Source organism: Carassius carassius, chromosome 37 (assembly GCF_963082965.1).
Source record: "Carassius carassius chromosome 37, fCarCar2.1, whole genome shotgun sequence".
NCBI lineage: Eukaryota > Metazoa > Chordata > Actinopteri > Cypriniformes > Cyprinidae > Carassius > Carassius carassius.
In genome coordinates this window covers 11,449,935-11,470,918 of record NC_081791.1, presented here as the reverse complement: position 1 = coordinate 11,470,918, position 20,984 = coordinate 11,449,935, and the positions used below count along the sequence as shown (strand labels likewise).

At 38.5% G+C, this 20,984-nt stretch overlaps 1 protein-coding gene across 2 annotated transcripts in view; it reads left to right on the top strand.

Annotated features, from left to right (window-relative positions):
* Positions 1-693: 693 nt before the first annotated feature.
* Positions 694-20,984, top strand: part of LOC132118002 (acetyl-coenzyme A synthetase, cytoplasmic-like) — a 31,367-nt gene continuing 11,076 nt past the window's right edge. Inside the window, exons 1-11 of one of the 2 annotated variants that reach the window (XM_059527469.1) lie at positions 694-1,420; positions 2,400-2,595; positions 3,783-3,874; positions 3,987-4,090; positions 4,356-4,428; positions 5,064-5,139; positions 7,250-7,358; positions 9,497-9,544; positions 11,707-11,844; positions 11,935-12,105; positions 12,253-12,386. In XM_059527469.1, coding sequence (XP_059383452.1) covers positions 1,294-1,420; positions 2,400-2,595; positions 3,783-3,874; positions 3,987-4,090; positions 4,356-4,428; positions 5,064-5,139; positions 7,250-7,358; positions 9,497-9,544; positions 11,707-11,844; positions 11,935-12,105; positions 12,253-12,386 — 1,268 coding nt within the window. In that variant the 5' untranslated portion in view covers positions 694-1,293. The remainder of the gene's footprint in view (positions 1,421-2,399; positions 2,596-3,782; positions 3,875-3,986; positions 4,091-4,355; positions 4,429-5,063; positions 5,140-7,249; positions 7,359-9,496; positions 9,545-11,706; positions 11,845-11,934; positions 12,106-12,252; positions 12,387-20,984) is intronic. The other variant, XM_059527470.1, reaches the window with a different exon arrangement.

The window sequence follows — 20,984 nt, the reverse complement described above, 5'->3', positions numbered from 1 at the left end:
TGAGCTGTAAAGCAAACTTTTGGACAGGTTTTAACTTGCCAGATAGGGGTGCTAAAAGGAGGTGCTCAGTTTACCATGAGGTCACAGCGTTTTTTTATATTCATATATATATATATATTATATAAATAATGCATGCATGCAGTACAGACACGATGGCCCTCCGTCCTGTAGAGGTCATGGTGAGCTCAAACGTGCTCCGTGTGACTGATTGGTTCTGTGTTCTGCTAAGGTTCATCCTCTAGAGGGCGTTTGGTGGCCCAGAACATACTGTAGAAAACGACTGCTGCTTTAGAACAGTGTTTAATTCTAATATCATCTATGAAATAGAAGAGCGTAAAATTTCTTTCGAGTGAAAACTGTTGCAAAATCCACTAAACCTATAGCTCAAAATAAGATCAATATTTGTATACTTTCGATTCGATTTCAAATAAATACATGTAAATTAACCAATAAAACCCACAACTTAAATTATGAGACTGAAGCTGTTTGCAAGTTGTTCAAAAATGTGTCTAATTTATATTCCCCATTTTAGTTTTAGGTCTATTGATTATAATGTATAATTTTGAAAATTAATAATAATAATAAATAAATTGAGAGCGAGCCATCACATCGGACCAATGGGAAACAACATCCGGTAAATTAAGCCCCGTCCATCTACGGGCTTGTGTTTAGCGTTAATTGCTCTTCTAGAAGTGAACGTTATTTCTACGCTTCAATGGCTGTCCTGCAGACACATCGAGGATCTGTAATCCACGCGTGGAAGAATGATTGATCTCATGCTGCATGCACAGATGTTTTGACTGCATGTTTGATTAAGATAAAGACTGCATTTATTCTCTAATGCCGGGAATTATTTCCAGCTTTAATCGAGCTCAAACAAGATAACCTCCAGCTCCAGGAGACTGCTTGACAGCTCTTAAGTACATATTGTTTATTTATATGTATATATACATATATATATCTTTATCTAAAACCTAAATCATTTACCGCGGAGCAACATTTAGTCTGTTTGTTCTAATAATAATAATCATTGCAAGTTTTAAACGCGTCTCGGACAGCGCGTGCTCTTTAAACAGAATCCGGATCGACGCCGCTTCGCTAAACCCCAGAAGCAGAATCTAGATTGAACTTTTATTTTGTTCAACATTTCAGTCTCCAATGCACACAGCGGCTGTTTGGGAGTGAAACTCTCCCACACGGAAGTGACTTACACACGTTAGGCCAGTGATCGTGTGTGCATTTCTAAAGTGCAGTTGTATTAACTTAGTTGCGTCTGTTGCATTGGTTAATAAAATGATTCCCGACAAGGCTCCAGGCGAGGATGTGTTACATGCTTCAGGAGACTTGAAGAAGCAAGCCCACATCGCCAGCTTTGAGAAATACAAGGAGCTCTACATCAGATCTGTCGAGTCTCCTGACGGTGAGTGTCATTGAGCTGGTGGTCATTAACAGGTTAAAAACTGTTGTTTTGTGAGGAAAAAGCGACACTTGGCTGTGTCTCAAAGCACTGTGCACTTGATAGAGAGCAGTTTTGGACATCAGTAACCCACCTATGATGCTGTATTATGAGGTTTTTTATCATTTGGTTGTAATTATTGCATTTAATCTGTTATTGTAGGATCTAAACAGCGTAACTCTATTTAGTTGTTCGTGTATATAGAAGGTGTTATTGTTATCAGCAATATTATCAAAAATTAAATGATTACAAAAATTAAAAAAAACAATTCCTTAGCCCACATCCACTTCTTAGAGAAAAACAAAACCCCACATTCCTTTGTAGATATGCTTAATAAAACACGAAACCCTGTTTATATGAGTACAACTGAAATAAAATATAAATACATTTGTTTTTAATAATAACATGTTGTTAATATGCTTGTTGTTGTCTTATCATTAAAGTACATTTATAAAAATAAAAATTAATTTGCCCACATGCCCTTCCTAGAAAAAGCACCACATGCCCTTATGATATGCTTAAAAACACTGCCCCGTTTATAGTAAAACGAATAAAACATTGTGATAGTGTTTTTGTTGTTCTTTTAATGATAAATATATTAACAAACCATTATTGTTTTTTTTTATTACTTAAAAACTTTTTTTTAATTACTTAAAAAATTCTTTAAAAAAAAAACTTGCTTGTATAGTAGTACAATTTAAATACACTGTATTTAATAATAATAATAGTACACCATGAATGCATTTATTATTGTTGTTTTTAAATAAGTTATTTAAAATCATTATGCACTTAGTAGAAAAGCCAACAACACATTTAATGCATTTTTTAAACATTACCGTTTGTTGGTTGATAGCTGGGAGATCTGTTTATATTTTTTTTCTGAATCTCTGTTATGAATCTGCTGTGCATTAATGTTCTGCTGTGATTGTCCTGTTGTGTCCAGAGTTCTGGCGAGATGTTGCCAAAGATTTTTTCTGGAAGACAAAATACACCGGGAAGTTTCTGGACTACAATTTCGACGTAACCAAGGGTGAAATTTTTGTGAAATGCATGGAAGGAGCCACAACTAACATCTGCTATAATGTTTTGGACCGCAACATCTGTGAGAGGAAACTGGGTGACAAAGTGGCTTTTTACTGGTTAGTATTTGTGAAGCATGTGGTGTCAATATTTCAGTTTAACCCAAAAGGTGTGCATGTGACATTATATTTTCAGAGTGGCGTCAGTGTTTTAAATTTCAATGTTTCTACTTTTAGCCTATGTAATTATATAAAACAACATACAGTACAGGACATGTAATACCTCAGAATCAGCATTTGTTTATGATGATTGCTAATGGTTCAGTTTTTCAGTAGTCAGCCCAGTTCTTTAACCACAGTTGCATTCAGATTGAGATATTTGGCCACACATTGAAATGGTTTAGATCCCTTCCAGGTTACCTCAATAGTCAATATAATATTACTGGGCCTGAGCTATTAATACATTAACATGGCAAATGTTGACAGACAGGGGTAAGTAAGAGCTAAACAACTGAGATAAATTTAGTCTCTCAAGCTGTTTTAGTAAATCATGAACGCTTGAACCAGGTCCTTCCAGTAGCACTCCACCCAGAATGAGGTGCATCTGCAGTACTTCATCTTCATGGAGTTTATTTCTTCATGTGCATATCTATGCTGGATGCTGCCCATGCAGTTCCCAAGGACTTTTTTGGCAGTCATTGAAGACTTTATGTGCTACAAATGTTGTCTGGGGCTGTTGCTACTTCTCTGTTTTCACAATGCCACTTTAGCAATTGTGAATTGTTCAATCGTTTCTTGTTACGACATACGTTCAGAAATAATTTCAGGATTCAGTTTGAAATGCTCAAGTGTGGATCTCTTTTGCAGTTTTTGTTGTTTGCCAGACTTTTTCCTTTCTGTCTCAGAACTAATTTAAGAATGTCAGCTGACATACAAAGGCAAAATCAAAAAGTAACTTATTAACCTGTAGGAGACGTTTAAGGGCACTTCTCACAGCAGAGGCTTACAGTAATCAAAAAGGATCAGAAACAAATGTTGAGCATGAAAATTTAAAATAGAGATGAATCTAGGAGATGCACAAACATGGTTTGTCAGCCCGCTCAGTGTCTAATGTTCAAACCCCTGATTGAGGGAAGTTGTGTCCTAGTGGTTAGAGAGTTTGACTCCTAACCCTAAGGTTGTGGGTTCGAGTCTCGGGCCGGCAATATCATTTCTGGAAAACAGTTTGCTGTGTAATATTTTTGTGGAAACTTTGAACAATTACTGTCGCTTATGAGAGTAATATCTCTGGATATTGTTTTGGACAGGGAGGGTAATGAACCTGGAGATGAGAAGACGGTGACATACAGAGAACTGCTTCAGCAAGTCTGCAAGTTTGCCAATGTTCTCAAGTCGCAAGGTAAGTCACAAGTGTCGGTATAATAGCGACCAGCAGCTGGTTAAAGATTTGACAGTGATGTTGTGCATTAGGGCGATTTCCAGTCTCTTTCTCTCTCTCTCTGACCTTGCAGGCGTGAAGAAAGGTGACCGTGTATCTATTTACATGCCCATGGTGGTGGAGCTGGTGGTGGCCATGTTGGCCTGCGCTCGGATTGGAGCGGTCCACTCTATAGTGGTCAGTCCTTTGTCATTTCCAAATTATTTCGTTTGTCTTCTCTTCAATCTTAACTGTGTTGACCAACCGGCTGTTTGTAAAACATGTAAAAACAAAGTACACATACTTGTTTCGCAGGGTGTGATCTCTATCAGACTTTTTCGTTCAACAGTTCAAGTGTTTGCAGAAAAGAGTTGGCACTGTCAGAAATTCAGTACATAAGAAAAATATCACAATATGTCGTTGCAACATTGGATTTACTCTCATTTTTGTATTCACAACCCAGTTTGCCGGTTTCTCCGCTGAGTCTTTGTGTGAAAGGATCATGGACTCTCAATGCTGTATTCTTATAACAGCAGGTAAGGAACGCATGCCAAGGAAATCAGAAGTCATTTACTCAAAGTGTGTAATCTTAAAGCAGCTAATCCCAAAGTTAATCAGCTGCATTTCCATTTACTTCTATTTCACATTGTTCACAAGTCTGGGGATTGAAGAGTGAGATAATCATATTACTATCAAAAGCTGTTTAGCCGGCGGCTGTGATTTGTAATTTTTATTTTTGAGAAGTGACGGGTTTTTTTTTTTTTGGTATAAATGTGACTCCATAATTTATCATTGAGTTGTTTTTAAAGGCTGGAAGATAAACTAACACCTTCAGTTCATGGGCTGTTCACATGGTTTATATACAGATCCATCTTGTTGCCAAATATCAGGATGTTTACTTTATCTGATTGTAATTGTAAAAGAGACGTTCCACTGAAAAGATCAGTCTGATATTAGACTTGTAGGTAGAGCTAAAGTCTTTACGATTGCTTTGAGGTTGACGCACAGTTCATGAACATGACTATAACCACAAAAAACACATCTCAGCCATGATAAGACTAGCAATAAAAGTCTTTGTCTTTTCGGGATTATCTGTAAATATTAGGTTTTAAGTAAATGAAAAGGTGATAAAAGCTGTTTTATTGTGTGTTTCTCTCTCTGTCTTTCTTAGATGGCTTTTACCGCGGTGATAAGCTGATCAGTCTGAAGCTTATAGCTGACGAGGCACTACAGAAATGCAGGGACAAGTATGATAACTAGTAAAAATAAACTCTGCTTATCATATGTGCATGTCTTCACAGTGGCCACTTTATTCTGCTCTTCCACGTTTAAAGGGTTGGTTCACCCAAAAATCAAAATTATGTCATTAATAACTCACCCTCATGTCGTTCCAAACCAGTAAGACCTCCGTTCATCTTCAGAACACAGTTTAAGATATTTTAGATTTAGTCCGAGAGCTCTCAGTCCCTCCATTGAAGCGGTGTGTACGGTATACTGTCCATGTCCAGAAAGGTAAGAAAAACATCATCAAAGTAGTCCATGTGACATCAGAGGGGCAGTTAGAATATTTTGAAGCATCAAAAATACATTTTGGTCCAAAAATAACAATAACTACGACTTTATTCAGCATTGTCTTCTCTTCCGTGTCTGTTGTGAGAGAGTTCAAAACACAGCAGTTTGTGATATCCAGTTCGCCAACGAATCATTCGATGTAACCGGATCTTCTTGAACCAGTTCACCAAATCAAACTGAATCGTTTTAAACGGTTCGCGTATCCAATACGCATTAATCCACAAATGACTTAAGCTTTTAACTTTTTTAATGTGGCTGACACTCCCTCTGAGTTCAAACAAACCAATATCCCGGAGTAATTCATTTACTCAAACAGTACACTGACTGAACTGCTGTGAAGAGAGAACTGAAGATGAACACCGAGCCGAGCCAGATAACGAACAAAAGATTGACTCTTCTCGAGTCAAGAACTGTTTCTGTCAGACGCGTCCAATTCGAGAACCGAGGAGCTGATGATACTGCGCATGTGTGATTCAGCGTGAAGCAGAGCGTCACACAGAGCGTCTGAACCGAACTGATTCTTCTGGTGAATGATTCTGAACTCATTCTGTGCTAATGTTATGAGCGCGGGTAAACTGAAGGCTTGAATCAAGGGCAATCATCGCCAATGACGCCATTATGTCAAGCGCAAAAGAACCGGTGAACCGCTTTCTTCAACAGGTTTATTGAATCGAACTGTCTGAAAGAACTACTGGTGATCCGAAAACCGATGAGTCAGTCTTTTGTTCGTTATCTGTCTCGGCTCTGTGTTCATCTTCAGTTCTCTCTTCACAGCAGTTCAGTCAGTGTACTGTTTGAGTAAATGAATTACTCCGGGATATTGGTTTGTTTGAACTCCGAGGGAGTGTCAGCCACATTAAAAAAGTTAACATCTTAAGTCATTTGTGGATTAATGCGTATTAATGCGGAGACTGAACAGTTTAAAACGATTCAGTTCGATTTGGTGAACTGGTTCAAAAAGATCCGGTTACATCTAGTGATTCGTTCGCGAACCGGATATCCAGACTGCTTTGTTTTGAACTCTTTCTCACAACAGACACAGACGAGAAGACAATGCTGAATAAAGTCATAGTTTTTGCTATTTTTGGACCAAAATGTATTTTCGATGCTTGAAAAACTAACTGCCCCTCTGATGTCACATGGACTACTTTGAAGATGTTTTTCTTATCTTTCTGGACATGGACAGTAGACCGTACACACAGCTTCAATGGAGGGACTGAGAGCTCTTGGACTAAATCTAAAATATCTTAAACTATGTTCCGAAGATAAATGGAGGGCTAACTGGTTTGGAACAACATGAGGGTGAGTTATTAATGACAATTTTGATTATTGGGTGAACTATCCCTTTAACAAACTGAGCCTAATGAAGGATCATGATAGAAGATTGGAAAAATTGTTCAGTTCTTTCCAATTTGGTTCACTAATACAGTTTTGATTCAGTTCCACTTAATAACTTTAGTCCCTGAATGATTCTTTAAGAAAATATTTCAAGTAAGAAATACTGGACTGGACCACGTTTGAGAAATGGCATTTACTTATAGTTTTAGATTTCAACACAACTAATAACAAATCAGGAAATATTATTACAATTCAGATTTGTTAAATCGATTCCTGTGAATTTTCAGCAGCTTTACTCCAGTCTTAAGTGTCACATGATCCTTCAGAAATCATTCTCTATTTTGAAATACTGGACACCTAATGAAGTGGCCATTGTAGCAGTGCATGTGCTCAACAGAGTGTCTCTCTTCAGTGCACTTAACTCTTTTGTGTCTTTTACTGTGGCAGGTCTTTCACAGTGGACAAATGTATAATGCTCAAACACCTCACAAAAGAAGATGAGGTTTCGTCTGGGTCCCTGTCGCCCCCAGCGAAACGCACCTGCCCTGATCTGCAGGTGAGCTTAACCCCTGCACCACAGCTGTACAGCTAACGGCCTTCACACTTTCAGTTTTTTCATCTCAATTGGTTTCTTGCTTATTTGGATATCTACTCGTTGCTACAGGTGTTTTTGTAAGAAGTCCTTAAGATCACCAAGGCTGCATTTATTTGATCAAAGGTGCAGTAAAAACATTAATCACATGATCCTTCAGAAATCAGTCTAATATACTGATTTACTGCTCAAGAAACATTTCTGATTATCATTGCATCATCAATGCTGAAAACCGCTGCGCTGTTTAATATAAAGTTTTCCTCATGCGCACATGTGCTAACCACTAGATTTGATTTGATTTTAAACTGTTTTTGAGTTGCTAATGATGTGTTTTTACACCTAAGCCCTGTGTGCTAGCTGACTTTCTAATGTAGGTTAAAAAGAAACCACATGCTTTGCGTATGAAAATAAGTATGCCTTGTATTATAACACCTGAATCAATGGAGAGCTGTCTGAGTAAATGGGAAATAGATTCAGATGAAAAAGTACTGCAGTATCCCTTCATCCTGATTTCTCAAACATTAACTCTTGTCCTGTGGAGTTGTGCGTTATCCTGAGGGTTACAGAGAACTCTTGCTTATTTAACAACGTTTCGTCATTGTTGTAAATCTGTAAAGGCCTGCCGTGATTTCTCTGAGCTGTTGTACTGAAGACCTTTGAATGTAATATGTGTGACATTCATCAATGCAAGATGACCTTAAAACCGTAATTCTAATAATGTCTGTAGGGTTGGGTACCGAAACCCAGTGCCTATGGAACCGGTATGCACCGAAACGAATCAAACGCAGATTTCGGTGCTTCATTTCAGTGCCTCTTAAATGCCTGAGCGATCGATTGAAATATTGTCCTGGTTCTCTGAAATGTACACAAGAAGCATGGGCGTCGTTAGCCTTTTTAAGCGGGGCTATAGCATTTAGCTCCATAAACTGTACACAAATTCACAATCGCCTCAGAATCAGCCCCCTAAATTTCATATGAAAATGGTGGCATAGTGGTTCTCACGTAGTCCTTCTACGTCATCACCACATAGTGTGTTTTATAAGTTAAGTGATCAGTCTTTAAGAAAAGGACTACGTGAGAACCATGCACTATGGATGATAAATTCGCTCTGCCGCCTTGTTAATTATTTTGTCTTTACTTTATTTGTGACACCAAGAAAGAGTTAATCTCTCATGTATGAGAAGAGCGCGTTGCCGTATACCAGCCATTAAATGTGTGGGACACCAACTCCTCGTTTTCTCTCTTTCATTTCATGGATTTAACGAATTATCCGAGTCAAAGCGTTACAACTTCACCGACTACATGCTCTAATCCTCCTGCGCGTGCGAGGTGTGTGTGTGTGAAATGCGGGCAGTGAAATTAAGTGAAATAGCTGGGCAGTTTAAAAGCCGAATTATAATAAGCAGCCTAATATAAATAAAAAATAATAGTTATTATTATTATAATCCTAATACATTAATAGGAAAATGAGCCTAATATCGTCTTGATTATCGACAGAGAATTCTGCTTATGTCTATCTCTGACGATCGTCGATACACGATACTATCGTCTATCGGCACAACCCTAGTGCCTAAGACTTTTGCACAGTACTGTACATTACAAACGACATTGTTGCTATTTTATAAAGAATGACCCTACTATATACAGAACTGATTAAAGACAGTGACAGACAGCACTCATCTTAACTAAATATCAGAGTGAGTGACAGAGATACAGTAGAAACATTATGTGTGGTTTTGCATTAAACGATGACCCAGATCATGAAATACATTTATTAGCCTTAGAGAAAGGGAAGCACATCTTGGGAAATGAGAGCATCCAAGGAGCGTGTGAATGCTATGGATTTATTTTAAATCTTTTTAATGTTCTTTAATGTTATCCATAGTTTTTTGTGGCTCTTTAAAAAAAAAACTATCGGTATTTAAAAGTATTGAAATGGCACCGGTATCGTAAAAAACTCAATCGATACCCAACCCTAAATGTCTGTTGGACTTTTATGTTAAATATCTTTGGCATTTCATCTCCTCCTTCAGTGTGGGTCCATGTCTTGTGTGTCCTTTTCCTCTTTCGGTGTAAGTAACCTCTCCATTAACCCCCTTTAGCAGGAGAAACAGAAAGATAGAGTAAGGAAGGTCCGTCCGTCCCCACAGGTATTTCATGTCTCTTTTGTGCATAACTTGTTTTGTTAAACCTCCTTCTGTCTTATTAACACGGGTTTGTGTGCTCTCTTGTTTTCTTTGGATCTCTCGAGACTTTTATTACTATCTTCACATTCTCACAGAACACTGTGTGTGTGTGTGTTTCTGTGTGTCTGTGTGTTTGCTTTTGCAAATGCAATTTACACATGTATCAGACTTGGTGTTAAACAGTAAGTTATGAGGCCATCATTTAAAGACACATTCTTGCTTTTTCAGAGCCATGTCTTAATGCATAGAAAATGTCAAATAATTATTTGTTAAATCCAAAATTTTGATAGACCAACTGCTGTTCAGTATTATAACGTTTGTAAATGATGGTTATTATGAAGTGTTTCCATTTGATCCGATAGCCAATTCTGATCCATAAGCCAGCACTGAAAACCTTTTACTGTGTCAAGTAAAAGTACTGATAGTAACAGCTCCGCTAAATGACTGGTGTGTCCTTGTGTCTGTGTTTTAAATGATCTCCTCACATAAACTTTATTGGTCCACTATTGCACGAACTAGAAAGCTTTTATATGGTTATATAGGGACTAGAGACTAACAGCTCTCTCTTGTCTTGTGTTAGCAGTTGTATGTGCTGAACCTTTTTCTGCCCAGACTGTCTAATGGATTTGATAGTTCTCTCTATGTAGTCAAACACTAAATTAACTCAAGTGCACTGCTCACGTAGTGTTCCCTCAGTCTCCGAAATGCATGAAGAACTAGACTTGTAGAGTTGTCTGTTACGTTCATGTCTCTTTTTGTTTGTCTGTTAGTGTTTTTGTGTTTTGTGTTATTAACTCAACCTGATCTTTTCAGATGCTTTCTCTTTCAGTTTTGAGAATGCCTTTGACCAAAGCAGATGGGCTTCTGCGCTCCATTCACTTTGGTTAGATTGAACTGAATGAATCAAATAAGTCATTTTGTATTTATAAAATAAATACAAACATGAGCCTCTAAATAATGCAGTACATGCATTATTTGCATACAACATCCTTTTGGTGCTTTTAAGTCATTCTGGAATGAGTGTATTTACAAGATGAATGCTTTTTTTTTTTTCATCTCAGTGACTTTTCCCCTATAAAAACAAAGTTCATTGTAATATGAAAGGGGTTAAAAAAAAGTTAAGCAGTCTTATCGTCAGCTAAAACTTAAATTATTTCCGTTAAATATAATGAGGCTGCAACTAAATATAAATATAAGATATGAAAATTTGAAAAAACGAAAATGAGAAAAGCTGTTTTGGCAACTGATTTAAAATGAAAACTGAACATATAACCAAACAGAAAATAGAATAAAAATAGCTAATTAGAGATTTTAAAAAAAGCACACAGAAATAAGAAATAGAAATAGAAAATTTATAGACATTAAAAAACTAAAATGATAAAAGCACATAACAAAATTACTTAAACTTAAATTGAAGTTAAAATGAAAACTGAAATACCTCAATTAAAAAAATAGCTTAATAAACATAAAAAGACAAAAGAAAATAACAAAATAAAAAACTATACTAAAATGAAAATGTAACATATCTAAATATAGTAAAAGTAACTAGAGATTTTAAAAAAAATGACGAAAGCACATAACAAAATTGCTAAAACTTGAACTAAAATGAAACGTGTACAAATAAATAAATAAAAAAACATAATGGTAAAATAGCATCTGGTTGTGTAACAGTAGAGTTTGCTCTGTATAAAATTTGTGTAAATGAGGAAGTAACTAGAATTACTTTTTATAGATGATTGTGACATCAGAAAATATTACTCATTTAGTCAGTTTGAGACGGGCTACAAAACTACATTTCCTTTTATCATCTGTGACAGTACGAGATTGATAAAGCACATTTAAATATTAACACACCTGATGTACATACTTGGCTACAAGGCACAACTGAAATCACTTGAACACACGTTATGTTACAACTACAATTTTAGAAAAAAAGTAGGGACTTCTCTAGACCTGAAATCAGCATTTGTTCTGTTCTTCTCAGACTGTTCTTTCTCAGACTGATATGATAACATCAGGATCCTTGAATTTTGCATTGTTCTCTGAAGTGTGACACCAGCAAGAGTGAATACAAGTTATATGGGACGAGGTAGCAATGAGCGCTGTCTGTGCTGTCGTTGGTGCAGGTGCCGTGGAATCCTGAGGTTGATTTGTGTTGGCACTCTCTGATTGGTGGAGCATCAGAGGAGTGTGAACCTGTCTGGTGTGACTCAGAAGACCCGCTCTTCATCCTCTACACCAGCGGCTCTACTGGGAAACCTAAGGTAGATCCTCCAAACAACCCAGTCCTCCTTCAACTGTGTGATATTTGCTTTACATTTATATTTCTCATATCTTTTGTACCACTCCATTAGGGTGTGTTGCATACAGTGAGTGGCTACATGCTCTACACTGCGGCCACCTTTAAGCTGGTGTTTGATTATCACTTTGATGACGTGTACTGGTGCACAGCGGACATCGGCTGGATCACCGGTCACTCATACATCACATATGGACCGTTGGCCAATGGTGCGACCAGTGTGTTGGTGAGGGGGACGTCCTGATGAGCACTTTTTGTCAGAATTTGTATTTTGCCCTGTGTAGTCACTTCCTTTAATTGATTAAAACATATTTACGACTCTACGTAAGCATTTATTGTTGTATAATATGAATTTTGAATCTTCTATTTTTAGTTTGAGGGTCTTCCCACATACCCGGATGTGAGCCGAATGTGGGAGATTGTAGATAAATATCAAATCTCCAAGTTCTACACAGCACCCACGGCCATCCGGCTCCTGATGAAGTACGGCAGCGAGCCCGTTCAGAAGTACGTTTGGTGTCTGTTGTGTCTGTGCTAGATTTAGTACGATAGAGAGGCTTTCCAGAGTCGTGAAAATGTGTTAAAAAAAAATAAAAATCAGACAGTTTTAAAATTGTGATTTCTGAGCCTGAAAAAGTCATGGAAATTAATAAACCCTAAAAATGAATGGACACAAATAAATAAAAAATAAAACGTATACATAAAGGGAACATATAGCAAATGAACATTACCATTCAGAAATTTAGGCTTAGTAAGGGGATTTTTTTTTTTAAATAGAAATGAAACTTTTAATCAGCAAGGTTCCATTAAATTGATTAAAATTGACTTGAGACTTTACCACTGTTACAAAAAAGTTCTATTACAAATAAATGCTGTTCTTTTGTATTCATTAAAGAATAAAAAAAAATCATATTACAGTTTTCACAAAAAAATTAACTAGCATAACTTTTCATTACTGATAATGCGAAGATTTTGAGAAGCAAAATGGTGTATTAGAATGATTTCTGAAGGATCATGTGACACTGAAGACCATTACAGGAAAAACTGATATTTTTACAATATATTAAAGTAGAAAACAGTTATTTTAATCTTGACCCTCTGGAGTCGATTAACGCGTATACGCTTTATGAGGCATTTTCTCCTGATAACCCTGAAAAGAACTTAAATTACACTTTAAGTTTTGATCGTACAGATAAGAGCAATACATCAATCGAATTTGTATCACAGATATTCTGTGATAAAGTAATCCATATGAAAACAACGCGATGTCCGTTTTTCACGTCTCCCTTCATTTTATCTAATGAGACCACGCCCCCGCGCTGAACGCGCTATTCAGATTATAATGTGTCACTGAAGCGCGCGGCTTGAATACGCCCATACAATTTAAGACAACACAGAGAGACTGTTCAAGTTTTTTTACTTTACTGTTTGCTTCGCGATGAGTGGAATAAGACATAATTCACCCCAAAAAGATGTGATGTGGTTGAGGATTTGAGATTTGGATTTCAGAAAAAACAATGAAGCACTTTATTCAGCAGAGATCATAAACATGAGTAAGTCTCTTTTTATTTATTGATATACTTGTATTAGGTTTCCCATAATGTGTAAACATTTTACTAGTTAGGCTTTTTCCAAACTATAATTCCTGACTAAACGTATAATCAAGTGAAACATCATGAAGTTTCAATAACAATACTATACTATTCAAAAGCTTGATGTAAATAATATAAATGTAACAACTAAATGTAAATGTAAAATTAAAAATTTTTAAATACCCTTTGTGAGAAGCGGTTAAATCAGCGGGAGTTAAAAGCAGATCGTAAGTGTATTTATTTCTTGTCTCATTAGTATTTAGCGCAGTTGTCGTTGCTAGGAGACACTTGTTTGTTTACTGTGTTGAGACGTGCTGCGCTTGGTCTCGTACTCTATCGCATATGTTGTCAGTGTTGTGCGCTTGCTTAGACCTTTGTTGTGATGAACAGTAAAGTGCGTTAAGCTGTATTCAATTTCCGTTTTGTCGGGTTTAAAAAATATTAGTATACCGCGGCAGCGGTCGCGGCAGCCCTCCAGTTAAGCCCTCCTCGTGTGAAGACCGAAGAGTGTAAAGACCATCAACTCTACCGTGCGACTCCACCGGGCAGGGACACCGGCAGGGAATATAAGTATTGTTTCGATTAATTTCTTTTTCCTTCTCCTTGTTTCATTTCTATTTCAGTTTTTTTTGTTTATAACCAAATCTTACTATGTGTTTCCAGATCCCTACTATCACTACCACTCGCAAACCACACATCACACAATGTAGACAGCGCAATCTTAACAATCTGCACACTTTGCCTATATCTGCTAATACACTACTTTCTTTTTCTATTGGTCTCTGGAATAGCCAGTCTGCTGTAAACAAAGCCGATTTTATTACTTCTATTATTAGTCATTCAAAGCTTAATCTCATGGCCCTAACAGAGACCTGGATCAAACCAGAGGACACTGCTACACCTGCAGCACTCTCCAATAATTTCTCATTTTCCCACTCTCCCAGTTTGACTGGAAGAGGTGGAGGTACTGGTCTGCTCATCTCTAATTATTGGAAATTTAATTCTTTACCATCTTTGGGTATCAACATCTCCTTTGAATCTCATTCAGTTACTGTTACCTAACCTTTTAAAATACATTTTGTAGTTGTCTATCGACCCCCAGGACCACTGGGTAACTTTTTGGATGAATTAGATGTGTTGCTCTCAACCTTTTCTGAGGATGGTACTCCCCTAGTTATGCTTGGAGATTTCAATATCCATCTAGATAAACCTCTGTTTGCTGATTTCCACACTCTGCTTGCCTCTTTTGATCTCAACCGAGTGTCAACTACTGCTACTCACAAATCAGGCAACCAACTGGACCTTATTTATACACGACACTGCTCTACTGATCATGTTCTGGTTACTCCACTGCACACGTCGGATCACTTCCTCCTCACACTTAACCTCAACATGGTCCCTGCCACATCACTTACCCCTCCACATGTCATCTTTCGATGTAACCTACGCACACTTTCACCCTCCCGGCTATCTGCAATGGTTTCATCTTCACTTCCTTCCCCTAAACTGTTTGCATCTTTGGATGCTAACAGTGCTACTGATACTTTCTGCTCCACTCTTACATCTTGTTTAGACACTGTTTGTCCCTTATCTTCCAGGCCAGCCCGTAGCACCCCTTCTGCCCCTTGGTTATCTGATGTTCTATGCGAACACCGTTCTAAGCTTAGAGCTGCTGAAAGGGTGTGGCGCAAATCCAAAAATACTACTGACCTTAATGTGTATCAGTCACTCCTATCTTCCTTCTCTGCTAATGTCTCCACTGCTAAAATGACATACTACCATAACAATTAACAATTTGTCTAACTCTCGAATGCTTTTTAAAACATTTTCCTCACTTCTTTGTCCTCCTCCTCCACCTCCTGCTTCATCTCTAATAGCTGACGACTTTGCAACGTTTTTCATTAATAAAAGTAAACACATTAGTGCAAAATTTTTTCACACCACAATCAGTCAAGCTCATATCACCAGCAAACATACACTCATTTACATCCTTCTCTTCACTCTCTGAGGCAGAAGTCTCAAAACTCATCCTTTCTAATCACCCTACTACTTGCCCGCTTGATCCTATTCCATCTCATCTCCTTCATGCCATTTCTCCTGCAGTTGTACCTGCACTCACTCACATAATCAACACATCCCTCCACACTGGTGTTTTTCCCTCATCATTTAGACAGGCACGTATAACTCCACTACTTAAGAAACCCAACCTCAACCCATCTCTTTTAGAGAACTACAGACCAGTTTCCCTTCTTCCTTTCATTGCAAAAACACTTGAACGAGCTGTGTTCAACCAAGTCTCTACATTTCTCACAAACAACAACCTCCTTGACAGCAACCAATCTGGCTTCAGAAGTGGACATTCAACTGAGACGGCCTTGCTCTCAGTTGTTGAAGCTAGAAGGCTGGCAAGAGAAGAATCCAAATCTTCAGTACTTATCCTGCTTGATCTGTCCGCTGCTTTTGACACGGTTAACCACCAGATCCTGCTATCAACCCTACTGGCAAAAGGCATCTCAGGAACCACACTTCAATGGTTTGAGTCTTACCTATCAGATAGGTCCTTCAAAATATCTTGGTGAGGTGTCCAAGTCACAACATCTAACTACTGGGGTGCCTCAGGGCTCAGTCCTTGGACTACTTCTCTTCTCTGTCTACATGGCATCATTAGGTTCTGTCATTCAGAAACATGGCTTTTCATACCACTGCTATGCTGATGACACTCAACTCTACCTCTCATTCCATCCTGATGATCCGACGGTTGCTATTCGCTATAGGTTGCTTGGCTATACTTGCCAAGACAGAACTGCTTGTGATTTCAGCAAACCCATCGTTTCATCACTATTTCACCATCAAGTTAGGCACATCAACCATAACTCCTTCAAAAACAGCTAGAAGCCTTGGAGTTATGATTGATGATCAGCTGATTTTCTCAGACCACATTGCTAAAACTGTCTGATCCTGCAGATTTGCTTTATTCAACATCAAGAAGATCAAGCCCTTTCTTTCGAAACATGCTGCACAACTCCTTGTTCAAGCTCTTGTTCTGTCCAGGCTGGACTATTGCAATGCCCTCTTGGCAGGTCTTCCAGCCCATTCTATCAAACCTTTACAATTAATTCAGAACGCGGCAGCAAGATTAATTTTTAATGAGCCAAAAAGAATACACGTCACACCTCTGTTTATCAATTTGCACTGGCTTCCATTAGCTGCTCGCATAAAATTCAAGGCATTAATGTTTGCCTACAAAACTACCACTGGCTCTGCACCCATTTACCTAAATTTGTTACTTCAGACTTATGTGTGCCCTCTAGAAGCTTGCGTTCTGCAAGTGAACGTCGCTTGATTGTGCCATCCCAAAGAAGCACAAAGTCACTTTTACGGACTTTTAAATTAAATGTTCCCTCCTGGTGGAATGACCTCCCCAACTCAATCCGAGCAGCTGAGTCCTTAGCCATCTTCAAGAATCGGCTTAAAACACATCTCTTCCATCTTTATTTGGCCCTCTAACTTTAACACTCACTATTCTAATTCTATTCTTTAAAAAAAATCTAACTACCTTTCTAATCTTTTTGTATTCTATTTTCTTTTCATTTATTATGTAATTGTGTGTGTGTGTGTGTGTGTGTGTGTGTGTGTATGTGAAAAGATCTCTAACACTAGCTTGCTCTATTCTTTTTTTATTCTATCGGTTTTCTTTAATTTTTTTTGTATTTTTTTTATTCTTTATTATATTATTTAAAATCCCATGCTACATGTACTGTTAACCTAACTGAGACTTGTTATAGCACTTATATATCATTGCTCTTTTGGTTGTTTTTGATTGCTTCCACTGTCCTCATCTGTAAGTCGCTTTGGATAAATGTAATGAATAAATGTAATGTAAATGTAACAAACAATGCTGTTCTTTCAATTTAGCAAAAAAAAAAAAACTGAAATATTTTCAGCTCTTTTCCACATTAATAATAATAATACATTTAATCATTTAGCAGACGCTTTTATCCAAAGCGACTTACAAATGAGAACCATAGAAGCAGTCAGGTCAACAAGAGAACAACAACAGTATACAAGTGCCATGACAAGTCTGTTAGTCTAGTATAGAACGAATAGGAAGGTTTTTTTTTTTTTTTTTTTTTTTTTTATAAATTAAAAGACCAGAAAAGGAAAAGTGTTAGTTGGTTAAGTGCAGGCAAAAAAGATGCGTCTTTAGCTGTTTCTTGAAAATGAGTAAAGACTCAGCTGTACGAATTGAGATTGGGAGGTCATTCCACCAGCTGGGCACAGTCCAGGAAAATGTCCGTGAGAGTGATTTTGAACTTCTTTGGGATGGTACCACAAGGCGTCGATCACTTGCAGAGCGCAAACTTCTGGAGGGCACATAAGATTTAACCAATGAGTTTAGGTAAGTTGGTGCCGTGCCAGTGGTCGTCTTGTAGGCTAGCATCAGTACCTTGAATTTGATGCGAGCAGCTACTGGTAGCCAGTGTAACCTGATGAGGAGAGGTGAGCTTTTTTTGGCTCATTGAAGACAACCCTCGCTGCTGCATTCTGGATCAATTGCAGAGACTTGACAGTACATGCAGGAAGGCCCGCCAGGAGAGCATTACAATAGTCCAGTCTGGAGAGAACAAGAGCTTGAACAAGAAGTTGGGTTGCTTGCTCTGACAGGAAGGGTCTAATCTTCCTAATGTTGTATAAGGCAAACCTGCAGGACCGGGTAGTTGTAGCAATGTGGTCTGTGAAGCTTAACTGATGATCCATCACAACTCCTAGGTTTCTAGCTGTCCTCGAAGGAGTAATGGTTGATGAGCCCAGCTGTATAGAGAAGTTGTGATGAAGCAATGGGTTAGCTGGAACCACCAGGAGTTCTGTCTTCGTAAGGTTAAGCTGAAGGTGATGGTCATTCATCCAGCTAGAGAGGTCACTCAGACAGGCTGAAATGCGAGCAGCTACCGTCGGGTCATCTGGTTGGAATGAGAGGTAGAGTTGGGTGTCATCAGCGTAGCAGTGATAAGAAAAGGCATGCTTCTGAATGACAGATCCTAATGATGTCATGTAGATTGAGAAGAGAAGTGGTCCAAGTACTGAGCCTTGAGGAACCCCAGTAGCAAGGTGGTGTGACTTTGAAACATCACCCCTCCAAGACACACTGAAGGATCTGTCAGAGAGGTAGGACTTAACCCACAGGAGTGCTGTTCCAGAGATGCCCATCTTTCTGAGGGTGGACAGGAGAATCTGGTGATTAACAGTGTCAAAAGCAGCAGAAAGGTCTAGTAAGATGAGTACCGAGGATTTTGAAGCTGCTCTTGCTAGTTGCAGGGCTTCAGTAACCGAGAGCAGAGCAGTCTCAGTTGAGTGGCCACTTTTGAAGCCAGATTGGTTGCGGTCCAGGAGGTTGTTCCGTACAAGGAACATAGAAAACTGGTTGAACACAGCTCGCTCAAGTGTCTTTGCAATGAATGGAAGAAGGGATACCGGTCTGTAGTTTTCAAGAAGCGCTGGATTTAGAGATGGTTTCTTGAGCAGTGGGCTTACCCGAGCCTGCTTGAATGCTGAGGGAAATGTTCCAGAGTGAAGAGAGAAGTTGATAACGTGAGTAAGCAAAGGTATGACTGAAGAAGAGATCGCTTGAAGGAGGTGAGTGGGGATCGGATCAAGTGGACAAGTAGTAGGATGATTGGACAGGAGAAGTTTGGAGACGTCCATCTCTGAGAGTGGGGAGAAGGAAGAGAAAGAGTGTGCGTCGGTCATTGGTCGCTGATGGATCTTGTCTTATTTGTGAAGAAAACTGCAAAGTCGTCCGCTGTAGGAGTCGATGGAGGAGGTGGTGGCGGCGGATTAAGAAGAGAAGAGAAAGTCTTGAAGAGTGTCCGAGAGTCACAACAGCTGTTAATTAGCCGTGAAGACATTTGCAGAGAAGGAAGAGAGGAGAGACTGATACACACTGAGGTCTGTAGACCTAATAACAATAAATGTTTTTTGTTTGTTTGTTTTTTTGTTTTGTTTTTTGTAGAAAATCAGTGTGTGACTGGAGCAATGATGCAAAAAATTCAGCTTTGAAAGTCAGTTTTGATTGTTCTTAAAGCCTGGAACACACCAAGCCGACGGTCGGCCGTCGGGCAGTTTTTGTGCGTCGGCCGACTAAGTTTCCTCAGTGTGTTCCGCACCGCCGGCTGAAATTGGTCCTCGTCGGCTTTTCTTCTGCCGATACGACGTGTTGAATTGGCGTCGGGCCGTCGGTGAAAGAGGGAACTCTGATTGGCTGTTCAGCTTAGTGAACGAGTCAGTGGACGAGAATAATAGCAAAACAGAGAGCAAAGTCAAAACGGTACAGATAGAGGCTTTTCTAATGATATGTCATCTTACCTGATTGTTCCTTGGTGAATATTTCAATTTTAACACGAGAGGAGTGGAATAAAGAAAGTGTTTAGCAGGATTAATATTCAAAACAGTAAGCACGCACTGCTTTGTTTACTGTTTGTATAACTTCAGCCGGCAGCGTCAGTTTCCCTTTTTGAATGACGAATATAGACGAATATATCTGCAGAAATAGACAGTTGTCTCATTTACACACAGGCGCAGAACGCGCATTCTACCTAACAGTCGACAGTAGTTCTCGTGTGTTCAAGTGCAGCTTTTTACCCCGACGCGAGGCGACAACACAGTTGGCTTTCATCAGCGCTAGTTCGTCGGCGTCGGCTTGGTGTGTTCCAGGCTTAATAAACTGTTTATCTGCACTCGCAAGTGAATATTAAATTATTTTGTGGGATAATTATATTCTAAATAAACTACAAACATAAAATTATATATAATATATAATTATATAAAATTTATTTTGTCCTCAAATTCTTTCTTGTAACTCCTCCCTCTCAGTCACAAACCTGACTGAACGGCTCATTATGCGGTCTTTGTCTTCTGTTACGACCAGCTCAAGCCATAACACAAAAGAGGGATCAAACGGAAATGTTCATTCAAAAATAAGATTTATTGAGTTAAACATATAACAAACAGTAACAATAATAATAATAATAAACAGAAGTCTAGGGTTAAGGGAAAACAAAAGATTGACAACATGTGTAAGCAAAACACAATGAGCCACTCATGAGGAGAGTATCCCCATGGAGTGCCTGCTCTAAACAAGACACAACACTCTTTTATACACAACTGATTATCAATTAGGATGAGGAAGACCAATCAGGAACTCCCACGTCCAGGACCAATGGGATCAGGAGACTCAGGGACGTCACACCTCCCAATCCAAAAGGAGGTTCTCTAAAGAACCGACAAAAGAAAACAGAAATAACAAAAAATAGAACTGATGCAAAATAAGCATTTAATGTGAATATCCAACACTTAATACTCATCTCAATAAATCCCACTCCATTTCGCTCCCGGAATCCTGGGCCCTAGGATATCAGAGAGATAAAAGAGAAAGAAAAGAGAGAGAAGAAGAGTACCGGACACTACTAGGACAGTCTACATACGCGAGAGAGCATCCGCAATTATGTTATCCTTG